Source organism: Balearica regulorum, chromosome 7 (genome assembly GCF_011004875.1).
Source record: "Balearica regulorum gibbericeps isolate bBalReg1 chromosome 7, bBalReg1.pri, whole genome shotgun sequence".
Lineage (NCBI taxonomy): Eukaryota > Metazoa > Chordata > Aves > Gruiformes > Gruidae > Balearica > Balearica regulorum.
Window position 1 is genome coordinate 14,890,878 of NC_046190.1, and position 18,618 is coordinate 14,909,495.

At 47.4% G+C, this 18,618-nt stretch overlaps 1 protein-coding gene across 1 annotated transcript; it reads left to right on the forward strand.

Moving 5' to 3' along the window:
* The first annotated feature begins 664 nt into the window (after positions 1–664).
* ACTR1A (actin related protein 1A) lies at positions 665–18,517 on the forward strand. The gene is made up of 11 exons (XM_075758037.1): positions 665–815; positions 6,226–6,290; positions 7,175–7,250; positions 8,560–8,685; positions 9,480–9,604; positions 9,925–10,141; positions 13,252–13,344; positions 14,095–14,269; positions 15,157–15,218; positions 15,605–15,645; positions 16,251–18,517. The coding sequence occupies exons 1-11, from the start codon at positions 768–770 to the stop codon at positions 16,351–16,353; spliced, it is 1,131 nt and encodes a 376-aa protein (XP_075614152.1). The 5' UTR covers positions 665–767; the 3' UTR covers positions 16,354–18,517.
* The last annotated feature ends 101 nt before the right edge of the window (positions 18,518–18,618 follow it).

The window sequence follows — 18,618 nt, forward strand, 5'->3', positions numbered from 1 at the left end:
TGGTCTTGAAATAATTTAAACCTCTCCATCCTGTCGTACAAAACCGCTGTTTTACACAGGGTGAATGATGAAAATCACTAAAGATAAATATCAAGTTAATATCAATTCAAGTAAATGTATCATTTTAGTGGTGTTGTCAGTCATCGATGATTCAAAGTGCAATGGAAAACAACAGGGAACACATTATTTAATACTCGAATGCCTTTTATGTTCATTCTTTGTACTGACACTGCTTTTCTGGATATTGTGCCTCAAAAAATGCAGAGAAACCAGGCGATACTCAGAGAAAGCAGATGCGTTGTGACCCACAGTTCCTAGGGATGATCCCATGAAATGCCGGGACAGTGAAATGCCGTCGGTGGTGGTGGGTTCCCTCTGCAGAAAGCAATGTGATCGGGTTTTCTCTTTTCCAATTAGAAAAATAGGGGGAAAAAATCCATTAAACTGGAAAGCAGCCAGTTGGAATCCAGTGCTTTTTGGTGGAATCTGGAACACGACACCCCCCCGCCCTACTCGGGTTTCACGCCGTGTTTTCGCCCCGTGGGTATTTTTGCCCTGTTTCCGTTTTGCGGACTACATCTCCCAGCATGCCCCACTCCAGGCGTGACTTCCCGTCAGGCGCCGCGCGGGGCCCAGACTACATTTCCCAGCAGGCACCGCGGACCGAAGAATACATCACCCAGGCGGCTCCGCGCCCCCATTCCGCGCATGCGCCGCTGAGGGCTGGGCTGTTGCTCCCTGACGGGTGGCTGCGGCGGGTCCTCGCCATGGAGTCCTACGACGTGATAGCGAACCAGCCCGTCGTGATAGACAACGTGAGTGCGGGCGGCCGCGCGTCCCGGGACCTGGGAGGGGCGGGAAGGGCCCGCGGGCCGCAATCCCTTTGTCATCGGGGACGGCCGCACCCCGCCCGCCGCGCCCCCCCCCCCACCCCTCCCCCTTGCCGGCCTGGCCGCCGCCTTGGGCCCTCGTATAGCGCCGTACGCTGTGTCCTCGCAGGCCGTCACCGGGGCGGGGCCGCTGCGGTTCGGCGCACCGCGATTGGCTGAGACGCTCGCCTCTCACCCGCCGGAGGGCCGCTGCCCCTTGCTGGTGGGGAGCGGTCGCCGCCGAGGTGTCTGCTGGCTGGGAGGGGCGGGGCGACCCCATTGGCTGGGGCGGCTGTCAGTCAGCGGGAGCAGCCCTCTGTTACCTGTCGAAGTGGGGCTCCTCGCGTCCCGCCCTCGCGGAGAACACCTGTGTTCATTGGCCGCTAGAGCTGTCCGTCAGGCGGGGCTGCACCCCCGGCTCTGCGGCCCCGCCTTGTCCCTCTTTGTGCCCGGGGGACAATGGGGCCTGGTGGGCCTGGCCTTGGCCGGACTCCCAGCGTGCTCCGGGGGTGCCTGCTTTTCTCCGTTGGACCGTGCTGGAGATGTTACCCTGCAGCCACCCACCACATCGCAGGCCAGCTGCCTGACAGACCCAGCAAAAGGAGGACGGTCACCCCCAGTACCAGCCACCTCCCAGCACATCCAGCCTAGTGGTCACGGCAAGGGAGCGCCAGCACCCAAGGTGCCCGTTCGCACACGGAGGCCTGCAGGAGGCAGAGCTCCTGAAGGAACTGTTCGTAGCATGGGTTGCATCAGCTTTAATTTGACTGGGGTGTGGTGTTGCAGATGGCTGCTTCCAGCTGATGATGTTTCTCATTAGCTCAAAGCAGACCTTCAACCTGTGTGGGTAATAGCTCAGTTTGAGATGAAGGAGAGTGATTGTGAGCCTTGTGAGATACTTCTGGGTCCAATTCTGATTAGTCCCGTCCATGCTGACCTCTCAAGAGAAAGGACCATCCAGGAAGGGATGGGAGGGCAAATCTGAGGGAGCTTCCTTCAGCGTAGTGAGTCACCAATTCATGCTCCTCCCTTCAGACCTCTACTGCCAGTGATCCAGATTTTGTTGTTTTGAAGGGTCAATGTTGTGCTCCCTTCTTTCTCCATAATCTTCATGTTATCTTCTCTTTTGGAGACAGTAAAGAATGTTGGGTTGGTTGTTCTTAGAAATGACTGGAGTAGTACTGATCCTGCTATGGTTTCGAGGGATTAGCTAACCATTAAAATTATTTCCAGGCACTCCGGTACTGTGGGGATGAGTTTGTTGTATTATAGTCAAACAGTAGCAGCCTATATCTAATTTCAGCCTGTCCTTTTGTTATTTAGTGCAATGATTGTCGCCCCTGCTTCAGACCTGAAGAAGGGCTTGTGTGGCAGCAACTGACTCTGTTTGTTTTCTCATTTTATCAGCTGGTCCTATGAAAGCTAATTCTTCTTGCCTTTCTGATCAATGAGTTCTCTCCTTTCCCCTCCCTGTACAAGAATTAGAATGGAGTGGTTGTTGTGACATCTGCCTTTAACACTGGCAGGCTGTCAGCCAAGGAGCCTTGTGGTGACACTGCATTTTTGGTAGTCCTCTGAGTTCAGGCAGGATAGGAAGCGGAGCTGCTCAGAGCAGGTACCGCTGTTCCTGCTGCCTCATTACTGCTCTTGCTCAGAGAGCTGCAGGCAGCTTTTCCAGGCAGAATGTCATCCCGTCGTGTGTGTATGAGAGGGGGAAATGATGTACTGAGCTGATGAACAAGCCAGATCCCCTCCAGCCCTGCTCTAATATCTCGGCGTGTTCCAAAAGGACATTAGGGTTTGTAGCTAAAAACTCAACAAGGAGTTGGGGTTTTGTTGGGTTTTTTTCCCTGTTACCAAACAGTACACTTGGCTTCATGTTTTCAGCAGGGAGAGTTTTGTAATATACAGTGAGAGGTTGTCGCTGTACCTCAACACAACCTTAATATTCCTTCTTGTCCAATAAGTCATTTTTAAAAGAATTGTGTTCCCATCTTGCACTGTAATAAGCTTTCCCTGAAATAAATGGTCTTGGAGCCCTGATGAACGTAATGCACGTGTAAATAGACAGCATGATCCAACCATGGCCTAAGCAAGCGCAAATTCCTTGACCTCCATGGAATTGTCTCTGTTTACATAAAAAAGGGTAAAATTTGGCTTTGCAGTTGAGGTGGTGGTGTTTTAAACAGCTGAGCTGTTGTGTCTTTAGTTTGTTCTTGATCTTATAAAATGTGTATCTAATAAAATAGTTTTATGACAACATGAAAAGTGCACTCTCCATAAAAAGTGGAGATTGACTCTTGGTGATTTCCATTTAAATTTGAGTCCTAAATGCATCAAGATGAATGAATCAATAACTAACTAGCTACAGAGCTTGCAGAAGAGGCATGTTCAGTTACTTCAGGGTATTCACGAGAATTTTCCGTGCGATTATCTTCCTTGACCTTTACAGTTGATGTGTAGTTTTTCCTTCTTCTTTTATTATTTTGCTCAGATTAAAAAAAACAACAAAAAAACCCCAAACAAAACAGAATGAAAGCCCAGCCAGGATAGTTACTGGTGGAAAGACATTAGTTTTAATTTTTTTTTAAGTTTTAATAAATCAGATCTTGTAGCAGAAGGGAGGATGCATGGTTTTTTGCTTATTTGAAACAAAGATGAAAAAAAAGGGTCTCTACTTTTAAACCTTCTGAATCAGGGTTATTTCAAAATTTGAAACTTTCCTCTCACTGTATAGGAATCTTAAACTGGTCTATACTAAATAGATTTACTCAGTGCACACATATCTTCAAAGAAGTAAAATGTTTCCAAGAAAAATGGAATAGGTCAGAAAGTGCTGTCAGGTCTTTGTAGTGTGGAGATAGCAAACAGCTGTGCTCCATTTATTCCCAGGCACTTGGAAGCACAACTGTGTTGAAATCCCATCCTACCGGCACATTCAAAACAGTCATTTGTCTTTGACTCCAGCAAGGAGTTCTGAACTACTGACACATTCGGTTAACTTTGAACTTCAGTATGTAAATTTTAAAATGCATAGCTTGCTGGGAATCTCACCAGGACATGCTGGGTGATTTTTGGCCTGGCATAAGGAAGTTTCAATCTCTGCATTAAAATAGGAGCATAATTGTTCTCCTGAAACCACTTCCCAGCAGTGGACTATGCTGGCAGCAAGATCAACAAGTATCTTGAATAAAATATTCAATAAGCGCAATATTCTGATGTGGTTAGGTTTCTGCGTTTGATTCAACTTTTTTCGCTATGAGGCTTGACAAAGGACGGTATTATTTGCCAGGTATAGAGTTATTTATAAGCTATGATAAAGAAAATCAAAACAGTGGGTTTGTTTTATTCCTTGGTTTGCTTTGAAGTGAATAGCCAGAAGAGAGTCTGTCTAAAGGGAAGTCTTTTAACACTTCACAAGCCACTTTGTCACGCCAGTACCTGTTAGTGCAGACGGGATGCAGCTGGAGCCAAGTCCCTCTTGCCCAGAGGGAGTAGTCCTGCCCAGGTGCCAGCTTGGGTGTACTCCTTGAGCCAGCCTGGCTGCAGGCATTCGTCAGGAGACGAGGACTCGAGCAATCTGTCTTTTATATCTCTTGTAACTAGGTAGGTCTGGTTTGCAGAGTGTTCCTGATCTCTTACAGATCCATCCTGGCAAATCTGACTGGTGGTTTTAAGGCGGGAGTGCCCCAGCCCTGGTGGCAAAGTATACGCGCTCGGTGCAAAGCCTGGTACCTCGGCTGAAACTGCTGGTGGAAGTAGCTTGGGAATAAGGCGCTGGACTGTGAACTGGAGAGGCTGGGGCCGCCTCACATTCCTTTATGCTGAGCCTGCTCTGGCTGGTAACCTCTGGCACTGGAATGGGGCAGGCAGCAGGGACGGCACCATCCGAAACCACTGCAGCAAAAGCTTGTCTGGCAGAGCCCTGAGCAACTCGTTTGGCCTCAGACTCCAAGTGAAAGCAGTGATGCTGACCCACGCAGAGGTGGTGGGAAGGGGAAAGCAGTGGAGGACCTGTGTTGCTACGCGTCTTGAAATGCTGTGGGGCAGCCAAAATGTCTTTTTGGTCTCAAAAACAGTGCAGTCCCGCTGCAAAGCCCTTGTGAGTGAACAGGCACTTCACAGGTTGCAGGTTTCAGTGCAAACTCATGTGCTTTGCGCCCAGTATGGGATAAAGTGGAACTGCTCCTCTTTCTGCAGAAGAGCTTGCTCCCACAGTAGTCTGGGATTACTGGTGAAAGAGCTTATCCAAGGAGATCCTATGAAAATCTGCCTCTTAGCAAAACTTGGGTGTTCCTGCAAGCTGCTCATTGTTTCAAGATGTCATTCCCTTGTGCAGGGAGAGGAAATGGAGGAGGGGAAGGAGTCAGCACAGATCAAAGTTGATGATGGGGTTCCCAGGGTGCTTTTGGATGATACCAACGGGGATGGGAGCTGTGGGGCCAGATGCCCAGCACTGACTCCCTGCCAGGGCCTCCCTGTGGCTGGTTTTACCCGCTCTGTGTTTGCTGCTTGTGCTGCTTTGAACATTGCAGAAGGCTTTTTGGATTTGTGTCTTTCTGACTGCCATACCTAATCTCTTCTTCCTTGTCCCTTCTAAACAAGCCCTGTCCTGTCAGCTGCTTTTCCTGCCTCCAGCCCTTCCCCTTGCAGTCTCACTGGCACCTTTGTTCTTTCCAGACCCCAGTCTGCGTTTGTTTCCAGTGTCTTTTCTGACCACATTTCTGCAACCTGCCTCCTTAGCATTAGCTAGTTTATTTACCACCTGATCTTCTTTTCTTTAGTCTCTGTTCCAGCCTGTTTCACACAGCCCTTTCCTACTCCCTTCTCTGACTTTATCCACCCTCCCTCCATTTTTTCCAAATTGCTTCTTCTGAGAGGCCTACAGCCTTCATGCTCCCCCTTTTAGCAGTGCCCCTGAAGCTGGCAGGTTCTGTTTGTCTTGCTCAGCTTTCTGGAGTGCTCCTCTGCACCCAGAGAGTATTTAAGATCGATAGAAAACTGCAGAGCTTGGATTTAGCCTCCTGCACCCCTAGCTATAGCAATGGGTAGAAAAATACAGCGCGGCATTTGGGTGTGTACGTGGAGCAGTACCAGGATGCTCCCTGCGGGTGTTTGTTCCATGTGTGATGTGTTGCTGCCAGGGAAGGTGCCAGTTACTCCCCTCTAGTGGCCAAGCTGGCCTGCTGGCACCTTCCCATACCCAACCCTGCCTAGAGAATCGATCCCTGGGGAGCTTTATTGCTCGTAAAAAGGAGAAGATCTAGCAGTGCTGATGTACTTTGCTGCTCCTTTAAAACTTGCAAAGATGACTGACCAAATGATAAGCTAATGTATTCATCTCTTGCTCCCACAGGGTTCGGGTGTGATTAAAGCGGGTTTTGCAGGTGATCAAATACCGAAATACTGCTTTCCCAACTAGTAAGTATTCTGCTGGTCTTGGTAAGTTTTTAGTACTGTGTATCAATTCTTTGATACATAGAGGGGAAGAATGGTCCAATTTTGTAACTGGAGAGATGAGTTATTCTTCTTCTGCCAGCTGTGCAGAAGCATCAGGGAGAGGAGATCTCTGCTATGAAGTACTTTGAGATTTTGGGGGGGGGGATGCACCATAAAAGGTAACTTATTTTGTCAGGCTCAAGACCCAACCAAAGCTGTAGGATCCTTTAATCTTGAGACATGAGGAAAAGGACCAGGAAAAAGACAAAGTTGGAATGAGAGGTGTGAAGGCGTCTGTATTTCTTTGATGTGTGGTCTGATGTCTTGATTCCTGCCAGACTTCCCTGAAAGTTTTCTGAGAGTTTTACTGGAAGGAGGTCTGCTGGATCAGGAACTCTGAATGGTCACTCCTTTTATTTAAAATGGGATGGCTTTTTAATGAGTGTATTTGTGTTCTGAGCAATGTGCTCGGTCTGGTGAGGTCGGGTATGGGACTATAAATGTCTAATCTGAGAAGTCTACCTATGGTCAGGTATATCTGTCAGCCCAGACCATTGCTCAGTATAGCCATGTTCACCCCAGGCACTGTTGGAACAAGTAAGTCCTGAATCATCAGGGAAGGTGTGGGCAGACTCACCTGGCTTATGTCCTGTCAATTCAGAACTGTCCGCAATTGGTTCCCTTCACCTCTGGCTCTGAGGTTAGCTCAGAGCAAACCTGGGTCTGTCTGCACCTGATTGTCCTAACCAGTATTTTCTAAAGCGACATGTGAGTCTGGAGGCACTGAGAGGAGCACAAAGTAGGAAATCCTTGGGTGCATCTGAGCTCTCTCTCTCAAAACATTTATATTCTTGCCTCTCTTCTAGTGTGGGCAGACCAAAGCACGTTCGTGTTATGGCTGGTGCTTTAGAAGGGGACATTTTCATTGGTCCAAAGGCAGAGGTAAGAAAACCTATATACTGTACTTCTCCATATATCTCAGTATGCTGCTGTAAGGAGGGGCTGTAGCAGTTGTGCTTAAGGGCCATGATGCCTTGATATCAGCATATAGATCTGAAGAGCAGAATAGATTGATGCTTTTAAGTGTGTCCAAGGTGGAGTGGGAAGCTTCATGAAATTCCTGTGCAAACCTGCTAACCACAGACCTTTTTCCCAAGTCCTTCTATATCCCTTTTTTTTTCCTAGGCTACTTCTAGGTCTCTATGGTTACCTCCCCATCTTTTTGACTGGGGAATTTAGAAATGGGACCCTACTTGGTTGCCTTTTATCTCCCTGGTGTGGGCAAGAAGTTTGCTTTCCACAGTCCTGCTTTTGTCAGTGTGTAGTTCGTATGGTCTCACATTTCTTGTGAGCCCTCCAAACTACATTTCCCAAGACCACCCTGTTATGTTTTATATCATAACTGAGCTGGTAAAAGAAAGATACAATTTGATAGGTGTCTGTATGTTGGCTTGAAAAGTGTTAGGATGGAATATGCTCTGCAAATGCCAGACTTTCATACTTGGTATAAAAAGGCCTTGTTTAATCTTGTGAATACTTCTCTGGGAGAGATGTTTGTGATGAATGTTCACTTTTTGCCCTTGTCCTGGTTTCAGCTGGGATAGAGTTAATTTTCTTCCTAGCAGCTGGTATAGTACTGTGTTTTGGATTTAGTATGAAGATAATGTTGATAACACACTGATGTTTCAGTTGTTGCTTAGCAGCAATTAAGTCAAGGAGTTTGCCAGCAAGGAGGCACGAGCCTTCCGCAGGAGGTGAACAAGAAGCTGGGAGGGGCCACAGCCAGGACAGCTGACCCAAAGTGGCCAAAGGGATATTCCATACCATACAATGTCATGCTCAGTGTATAAGCTGGGGGGAGTTGGCCAGGGAGGGGCAGCTGCTGCTCAGGGACTTGCTGGGCATTGGTCAGCGGGTGGTAAGCATCGCTTGTTTTGTATGTTCTTTTACCATCATTATTATTCTCTTCCTTTTCTGTCCTATTCAATTGTTTTTATCTTAACCTACAAGTTTTATTTTTCTTTCGATTCTCTCCCCTATCCCATTGGTGGGGCAGGGAGCGAGCAAACGGCTGTGTGGTTGTTTTACCTGCCAGCCGGGTTAAACCACAACAGCCCTATATGCTAGATATAAGTTGTCTTTTAGTGCAATCAAAAATAAGGGAACCTAAGATTAAATTATAATGATAGTGCTCAGAAATGTGATGGTTTGAGTCTCTGACAGGTACGTTCTATTGTTTCTGTTTGCTCAGGAGCACAGAGGTCTCCTCTCAATCCGATACCCGATGGAGCATGGCATAGTGAAGGACTGGAATGACATGGAGCGCATTTGGCAGTATGTGTATTCAAAAGACCAGCTTCAGACATTCTCAGAGGAGGTGAGATACCCTGTTACATAATGGCACAGGCGTCACTCTGTGTATAACACCAGGAGCCTTGGAACTCCAGGAAAGATTTGGGACTTTTCCTTTGCTTTTCTTGCTAAATGCGTCTGTTGTTAAATTAGGCTCTTTCACCTCTCAATAGATACTGCACAAGAAGCGTCCAAGCAGAATTCCTCCTCGGATCTAATGTTCTGGCCTGACTGAAAATCTGACTTTCAGCATTCGTTATTCCCACTCTCTCCAGTGATTCTGCTCTAGGCCAAGAGCTTCTAACTTTTCCTGTTCTGCGTGCACATCAGGCATATCCACTCAGCAGTGACGTGATTTGAAGTGAGGAAGGAGAAAACCACAACCCTGTGGTCTGGAAGGAGCTGACCAAAAAATTATTAAATGACTGGTTGCAATAGGTTGTATAAGTGGAGTAGGAATATTTCTGCCTGCTTATGCTAAGACCATATGCCTTCACTCGTTCTTGGGGTCTGTGTATTTTGGCTAATCTGGCTGACTTTTGGCACTGAGAGTCATCTTGTTCATCCTTCATGGGGCAGGGTTGTTTGTAGAGTAGACTTCCTAATACTTTTTCATGACTAGACTAGAACCATGTTGGTCTTCCAACTTAACAGAGGTTATTCACAGTCTAATACAGCTCAGTGGCTGAAATTATTCCCTTCTAACAGTCCTCTTGCACCAATAGGTCGTAAAATGAATAAATAAGCAGAAATTTTCAGGAGCACACAGTCTAGCTGCCTCCTGGTTATTGCAGTACAGCTCCTTCTTTTCTTTACCAGCATCCTGTGCTGCTGACGGAAGCACCCCTAAACCCACGCAAGAACAGAGAGCGTGCTGCTGAGGTGTTTTTTGAGACCTTCAATGTGCCAGCACTGTTCATCTCCATGCAAGCTGTGCTTAGCCTGTAAGTGCCTTTTGTCTTTGTTTTGTGCTTGTGAAATGTTGCTGTGAAATCCATTTTTTTTCACAAACAAAAAACCCTGTGGAAGACCACACTGATGTCTGACTTACCCCTTTTCAAGCAAGAACTGAAACTCAATTTTAATTTCTGTAATAAAGACTTTACAGGAATTTGCTGAATTATCATGAGAACTAGATTTTTGGGGTTTTTTTTAGCCCTTGTTCACTTGAAATCTCTGCTTCATTAGTTGAGCCTGGATGTGCTGCGTGCTTGGGGTCACTTTCAATCACTTGTTCTGACTTGACTCTTTGCCCCTTTGCTAGCTACGCGACTGGGAGGACTACAGGAGTGGTGCTGGACTCCGGGGATGGTGTTACCCATGCAGTTCCCATCTATGAAGGCTTTGCCATGCCTCACTCCATCATGCGGATTGACATTGCTGGCCGTGATGTCTCACGCTTCCTGCGTCTCTACCTCCGGAAGGAAGGCTATGACTTCCACACAACCTCCGAGTTTGAGATTGTCAAGACCATCAAGGAGGTGATGCACTGTCTGTCTCTGTGTTTTTCCAAGAAGGGATTTCTGCCCAAGGGAAGTTGTCACTCCTGAAATCTAGTGGGAAGTACCAGCCTACCTAGCTCCACACCTCATTCCTTTATCTACCTGAGGGAGGCTAGGGCCACTAAGATAATTAAAGGACTGGAGCATCTCTCATATGAGGAAAGACTGAGCTGTGAGAAGAGAAGGCTGGGAGGATCTCATCAATGTATATACGTGTGTGAAGGGAGGGTGCAGAAGGGAGGGGGCAAAGAAAACAGAGCCAAGCCCATTTTAGTGATGTCTAGTGACAGGACAAGATGCACAAACTGAAGCACAGGAGGTTCTGTCTGAACAGAAACTTTTTTCTGTGAGGGTGACCAAGCACTGGCACAGTTTGTCCAGAGAGCTGTGCAGTCTCCATCCTTGGTGATAATCAGAAGCTATTTGGGCATGGTCTTGGGCAACCTGCTATAGATGACCCTGCTTGAACAAGGCAGGTGGACAAGATGACTTCCAAAGGTCCCTTGCAACCTCAGCCATCCTGTATTCTGGGAGACTTAGAGTCAAAGTTGCATCTAATCCCTGTTGAGGGGCTGTTAACATGGAAATGAGACAGGCTGGTGGTTCAGAATCTGTTTTGCATTTACCTGTGCTGCAGTTTCTTGGCTCTGATGATATCTTTCACTAGTGTTTTTTATGCTTCAGGGTAAGGGCCATTAAAATCCATGGCAGGTAGGGATTGCAAGTGGGATATTGCAAGTTGCTCCTGCTCTGTGAAAGAATTTACTCACAGCATTCACATTTACAAAAGATTTCCCTCTTGATAGGGTCTGCAGTGTTTAGTGACCTTGGCTTCTGTTGTATGCCAAGAGAGGAGGACAGAGGGGGGCAGTGAATAGTAGCTCAGAGCTGGTGACTGCTCACAGCAGCTTTGCATCATCACCGTGCTCACACAGACGGCTTGCTCTCTGATTTCAGCAAGGCTGTGTGTGACTCGGGGCTGCCTGCACATCCATGCCCTCAGTACAGGGGGTCAGTCTTCAGGTCGGTACTGGTTGTGGTTTCTGTGTGCTGATGCCTGGCAGTCCCTGCTGTGCCATGGGCCCCGTCAGAAGCTATGATTGCCGCAGCTGACTCTGGGCTGAGGCAGCAGCCTGTGCCAGGGCTTGAGAGCAATATTGAGCTATTCTTGAGCCTGTGACCTACCGACAAAGGGCCTTAATGGAAATAGTTTGCTTGTTCTGCGTGGCTGTGGCTTGGTGTGGCTGTGCTGAGGGAGCAGTGCTTGTGCTTTGTGCCATGGTACAGGTGAGTGGCTTTTGCCTGTTGCCCAGAGCAGGAGACTTCATAGGGTTGTAGGTTTTAACCTGGTAGCTGCTCTCTGTTCTACAAGTGTTGATTGCTGAATGGGAGAAAAAAACCTGACCTGTGCAGATACTGCAGCATCTGTGGACCAGAAGATCCTAGTGATCAGAGACTTGCTGGAGAGTTTTTTTGCTTCAGAAGAAGCCTGTTTTGTACCAAGCATCAGCTGCAGTGCAATTGCAGTGGCCTTACGGGACAAAGCGAAAGAATTATACTCTTCAGAAATACACTTGTACTTTTCATAAATGGCCAAGGCTTCCTTTGCATCTTGGGTGATGAAACTATTAAAAGGCATTGTGCTGACTGTTAAGTGTAAAGTTTTGCACCAGTGCAATCTTTTTTTCTGGACTATACGCTTAGGGAAACAGAGCAGGGGAAAGTGAGCCAAGCCCTATTTTGCATACTGACTACCCTCACCAGTGAGACTGCTAAAGAAGTGAGGAAACAACTTGATAGTTGCTTTCCAACTTACACCTTTTGCTTTACTTTAAGATTAATTTTAGCTGGGGAAAGTGTTGTGCATTTCTAGGATACATGTGCCTGGAACTTGCAGTCGGATTTCTGTTGATGTTGGTGCCGTTTATGACTTGATTTGCAAAGATCAAGAGGGGTTGAGTGTGGCTTCTTGTGTTTGCAGCTTTCTTGCCTCGGGAGAAGTTTGGATATGCAGTCTGAACGCACTATGGCAAACACAAAGCTGAGATCCTGGACATGGGAGTTTCTCAGTCCTAAAATCTTGTGATCTGTTAGAGTCTGACTGACTTGAGTTTTGTGTTTGGTTTGGGTTTTTTTGTCTCTAAAGGGGAAAAAAATATGAAAGAAATTTGGGGATGTTGAAAAATCTATGAGAGAAATTACCTTAAAAGGAGAACCCTTACTTATACCTATTTCAGTGCAGGCATTGTGCTCTGTTTCTTGGTTTACTGTGAGGGCAGTCAAACACTGTAGCAGGTTGCCCAGAGAGGTTTGTAGATTCTCCATCTGTGGAGATACTGCAGACATGCCTGGATGTGGTTTTGGGCATCCTGCTCTAGCTGACCCTGCATGAGCAAGGGAGTTGGACTACATGATCTCGAGAGGCCAACCTAAATCTTTCAGTGATTTTGTTTAGATGTTTTTATTTAATCCCCAAATGATAACAATTTGGAATAGCAAAGCTTACTATGCAATAAAAAATATGGAGTGCTGGAGCAGTTTGAAAAGTTAAAAGTATTTAGTTTCCTTTAACTTAAAATGTAGGTGGGCAATGGGAGGTGAGCAGCTTAGATCGTGTGAAGAAGTTTTTGCTGTTAGCTATTAGTTACCATTTACCCTGTTGAAATGCAATAATGGACTTTGTTCACCCTCCTAATCCCTTCCGAAGTTACCTGAACCTACCTTTATACAAGGTGAATGTCACTAAAGGTGTTTTAGGTGCACGTTTTACTTTGCGCTCACAGGATAGGTACCCATCTGTGCTAGGGGAGGTAACCTCTGAGCAGTATCAGAGAGCTGGAAGCGAGAGGTGAGCAGCAGCTAGAGGGGGTGTGAGCATACTTGATCTCTCTAATCATAACATGGAGCTGTAGCATGAATAGGTATTTTACCTGATGTGAACCCAAAAGGTCTTTTCCTCAGCACAAAATATCATGGAAATTTGTCTCCCCAAAGGGATACATGGATTTTGATTGCTAGTGAGAAAAGTATTTTATCAGAGGTGTGTGGGTTTACCCTTATCTTCCTCTCCCTGACTGTTTCCTCTCCAGCGTGCCTGCTACCTGTCAATAAACCCCCAGAAGGATGAGACTCTGGAGACTGAGAAGGCTCAATACTACCTGCCAGATGGAAGCACTATTGAGGTTTGTAAGGACCACTCTCGGAGCATTTCTGATGTGAAGCACAGGGTTTCCAGAATAGCCCTCTACCTAGTGATGCAAATTTGATGCAGTGTTAGGTAGGAGGGGATAATCTTAAAAGACCAGAACTCATCCCAGGCTGTTGACTGGCCACTGGAATTTTTAGGGGAAGAAAACATTATTAGAAACTTTACAACTTCTGCTGTACAATTTATACTGAAAGTCCTGGGTATGGATGCAGTATGACCCTGGGGAGTCTGAGCTGTTTGAGTGCAGGCTCTGATGTAGCAAATCTTTATGCAGATCAGGTATGGAGTGTGGGTAGTAATCAGCTCACTGTAAATTCAGTAGTGATTTTGGATGTGGCTTTTGTCCTGCCTAGAGGTGCAGTACCAATTGCTTTGAAGAGTGAGTTAGGAATATTCCTCAAAAGACTGAGGCCTCTGTAGAATGGTTGAAGGAGGGGAAATACAGGTCTTACCTCCAGCACTACGTGGTGCTCCCTTTTCTGCCAGTGACCTGCTGTATGGGGCTGAGCAAGTTCCTTCATCTCTTTCATCTGTAAAATGAAAATAGCACCTTTTCTAGGAGCAGTAGACCAAACTGGCATTCACCTGGCAACTAGTGATGCAGCATGAATGTCCAGGAAACTTTGTTACTCTGAAGTTTCACCTAAAACAAGTCCAAGCTGTAGACAGTGAACAGAGCCACACCACTCTCTCTTCCCCTCTCTGCTAACTTCTCCCCTTGCAGATCGGCTCTGCCCGTTTTCGGGCCCCAGAGCTCCTGTTCCGGCCAGACCTGATAGGGGAGGAATGTGAAGGACTCCACGAGGTGCTCGTTTTTGCCATTCAAAAATCAGACATGGACCTGAGGCGAACGCTGTTCTCCAACATTGTGCTATCTGGAGGCTCCACGCTTTTCAAAGGTTCCTGCCTTTCCTCTTTCAGTGGGCTGGGACATACCTGATCTCTTGTTTCCTTCTCATGTGAAACTGGGAACATAACCTAGATAGCCAAACTTGTCCTGTGGGATGAGGGCTGTGGGAACTCTGCTCTCTCAGAAGGGGTTACTGTCTAATTTTCTGAGTCCCAGTCATACCCTTCTGGCTATGCAAGACACCTCTGCCCCTTGTACATCACCTTCTGGGCTTGAAGGGCTTTTATTGTTTTCCTCCTGTTGCTCTGACTGTGTCAGGACTGAATAGGTGTGCTCGTTTCTGCTGCTGAAGTTCAGAATATTTGAGATTAGGTACCTAAAAGGCTCTTACATTTCCTAAGGTTCCTTTAGGTCTCTGGTGTGTGTGAGAGTCTGACAGTCCCGGCACTGCATGAGGTGTCAGCTACGTGGGTGCAGCTATGCTGGTGCCGTCCCCTCGGGGCTCAGCTGGCCCCCATAGAGTTAATGATATCCTCTGCCAGGACCCATCAGTCTGTTACCCACAGGTGGACATCTCCAGATAGGTCCTGGTCTTCTGTTCAAACCCTGCTCCCCTGTACAAATGGGCTGGACATGGTGGGAATGTCCAGGGATGGAGAGAACTGTCCCACCTGTGGTCCTAGCTAAAAATCTTGTTTGCTCATCTCAAGTTGCTGCTGAGAGGTAGAGCCTGTTGCGCCAGCGTGTGAGGTCTGCCTGAGGGAGACAGAATCCTGCTCTCTCACTGGCTGCGTTCTTCTCCTCTCCAGACTGGTCTCTGTGAGATCTGGAGTGGGAAATGTGGATAGGACTGCATAGGACATGTTCACATTGTTAGTAGGTGGAACTTGGGATTTTGCTGAGGGGCTCAGACTACACATTTTCTGTCTCTTGTAGGTTTTGGCGACAGGCTGTTGAGCGAAGTGAAGAAACTAGCTCCGAAGGATGTCAAAATAAGGGTAGGAGCAATCTCTTTTGTGTTTATCACTTTTTGTGTGTGGTGTTCTGGGGTCTTTAAAGAACCATGCTGAGAGTGCAGCTGCCATTTGCTTCAGACCAGAAACAGCAAACACTGTTGGGCTGTCTCAGGAAAGCTGTTGTGATGAAAACCTGTTTGATTTCATCACAGAGGAGGTGGCTCCTCTGACAATGTGACCTTGTCCAGGATCCTGGACTACTGGGGCTGATTTTTTTGGGGGCACACAGGATGACACACATTGCTTGGTGTCTGTCTAGTGGGAGAGATCGTACCTGTGTCTGTCAGCTATAGTGAAATGGGGGCAAGGTGCCAGGAGGAGCAGACTGGAGCTTGGGAACATGCTGACTGATTCTCTCTTTCTCCCAGATATCAGCCCCTCAGGAGAGATTGTATTCCACATGGATTGGGTACGTACTGCGCAGCCCGTTGGCACTCTCACTGTTGTCCCTTCCGGTGCTGTGTGTTAGGAGGGTGTCATTGTTCAGCTGTGCGATGCTCAGCCTGGTTACTGAGCCTGACTCCATCTGCACCGCCAGCCCCTTGGCCTTTTTGGTCCTGAGGGTTCCCGCAGGAACTGTTAATTTTCCTTGTCTTACCAGTCTTAACACCCAGTCTAAGGTAGAACAAGCTCATAGGTAGTACATTTCTTAGGGCAGAGGCTCTAGGTACGTTCTCCCTCTTGCGTGCGTCTTTGTTGCAGATCGGGAGAACTAAACTCTCCCAGAAAGTGAGAGCAGATCCCGTATGACGGGAGCTGGTGCTTGGAGCAGCAATCAGCAGGACCTTTGGGAGGGGGTGGCTGGTGCCAAGCCCCATGGCGCTGGCACGAGTGAGGCTAACAGGGGAGGAAGTGGCTGTCCAGAGAGCATTTCTGTTGTAGATAACTGGGAGCCTCAGCACCTTCCTGACATAGTGAAGTGTCACGTGACAGAAACAGCTCATCTCTGCAGGGATATGAAGAGAGTGCCCCCAGCGTTTTCCTGTAACCTATAACTTGCCTGTCTCTCCCCAGTGGCTCTATCCTGGCCTCACTGGACACCTTTAAGAAAATGTGGGTTTCGAAAAAGGAATATGAAGAAGATGGAGCTCGTGCCATCCAACGAAAAAGCTTCTAGCCCTGGGACCCGTCCTCAGTCTCCTCCGAAGACTCACTTCAGTTCTAAACTCGCTTTTCTGAGTCCGAGTGTCTGAGAGCCGCCTGTGTGTGTGTGTGTGTGCGCGCCAGCATGCCCCGTTGTCACTGAGCAAAGGCGACAGCAGCAGGAAGGTTGTATTAGTACTACTAACTTCTTATTTTTTTATTTTATTTTTGTCAGGTTTTTTTTTAAATGGAAAGGAGAAAATACCAATCTGACTTTCTCCAGAATGGCCCATTCCTTTTTTCATTTCAGTCCCTTAATTCCTGTATTGCAATCACATTTGTCACTGTAAAACAAACAAGCAAGCAAAAACAAAGGGAACAGCTTATAGAAACTGCCTAGCAAGCCAGAAGGGAGCCAACCACTGCAGACTGCTCACGCAGGCTATAGTCAGTCTGACTGCAATGCCTGAATCGTCTGGAAACACATAGCTGAGGCCCCATAGCTACTTTCTTCTTCAGTGTCTTCACCATCAGTAGTTTTTTGAAGTTGTTTTTAATATATTTTTTATTAAGAGAAAGCACATTCTCAACAGTTAAACCTGTTTGCCCCCACTGTTTTTGGTGCGTGAGTGCGTGTATGCGTAACTTCTTAGCCTGATGTGTGGGTCTGCGCTGCAGCTGGAGAAGTTGGTGATAGGACTTAATTTGTATTGCATGGAGTAGAACAAAGCAAACCTAATCAGCTATCATTGTACTAGACGGTTATTCTCTCGTACCTTGTTTTAAATACCTTTTCTCCTCTGGAAGCAAGTGCACCAGAGTGGGGGTGAAGGCACTCGTGTGTTACCCCTCAATCTGCCAAGATTTACAGTGCTGAGTTCTCATGTTCTTTCTTTGTAAGAGTTGAGGCTGTTTCCCTCCTTCCTGCCATGTCAGGGCAAAGGGAGCATGTATTTGCAGCCAGGCATAACTCTCGTGTACTTTATCCATTCTGGGGCAAAATAATAATTGGAAAGGTGCATTGTAATGTAAGAATTGTTTTATTTATTGAAATGTCTGAGGATCTCTCAAATACTGACCACAGCACCTGGGAATTATGCTTTGGGTCTTCTTTTGAACACTTCTTACCCAGCTGTCCCTTGTTCTATGTTAACACTGTTCACAGCACACATGCTTGGTGGAACAGTCAGCCCTGCGATGCCACACAGTAACTGGTCTGTAGGGACTCCTGCTGTTCTCTGTGAATACACTCGATGAGAGGACAATAAACTGTACCAGGATGCTGGTGCAAGTGGCAGGTTTGTGAGCAGGAAGCTGTCGCAATGGCTGTGTTCTGCTGTACTGTGCATGCCTTTCTGCTCGCCTGCTGGCTGCTTTGCTCGACTGCTTTTACAGCCACGGGCAGGCCTACAGCCCTGCTTGTGCTGGGTTGTGCCACTGGTTCTCCTCTAGGTTTTTCTTACACATTATTTGGTGCTTCCCTTGCCCCCAGTGTCAATTTTCTGCAGTACCTGGCAGCAGCAGCAGCAGAGCTGGAGTTGCTGTGGCAGTTCCTCCCTGTTCCCCTCCTTTCTGTTTGTTGCCACACATAAGCTCGGGGCTGCTTTAAGCACAGACACAGGGTGAGAGCAGGAGGGCTGCAGTAGCCTGGCTGCCAGCCTGCTGCAGAGCTGTGGCAGGAGCTGGTGCAGTGACATGAATGTAAGCAGCATGTTCCCCCCTGGCAGGAACCACATTTTGGGGGTTCACCACTGGGCTAGGAGAGACTGTAGACAGGCAGGGTGGTCTGTCCCTGGCTGAGGCCAGGCTGCTTCTTCCCCTATACCATCAGAGCAGACTGTGGGGTTTTTTAAGCAAGAACCTGTTGGGTAGAAAAAAGCAGTTGATGCTCAGCCTTGTTCTACTGGAAAAAAAATCAGTTGTGTTCTTGCTGGTTTGCTGCAGCATGCGGAGGGGCAGAAGCAAACCCCTGTTCAGTTACCACATGCCCCTGGCAGTGCTGGTGAGCTCTTCCTCCCCTCCCAGCCCATCCGCTGGCCTTGCAGCAGCCTTGCTCCATTTTGTAACCTGCAGTGACCAGCCAGAAAGGCGCCGTCTCCAATCTAGCATTTGTTTGATCTGCCTGTTCCCTTGCACACTGTCCAAACCATGTTGCCTGGTGGTGCCCAGCATACTTAAATAAAATCATTCATATACAACCCTCAAGCCTCCTGGCATCATCTTCCCATATTTGCATTTTTGAGGAGGTAACCTGTGTTCTTCTCTTGCCTGTGCAGAATTGTCACTGGCCAATCTGCAA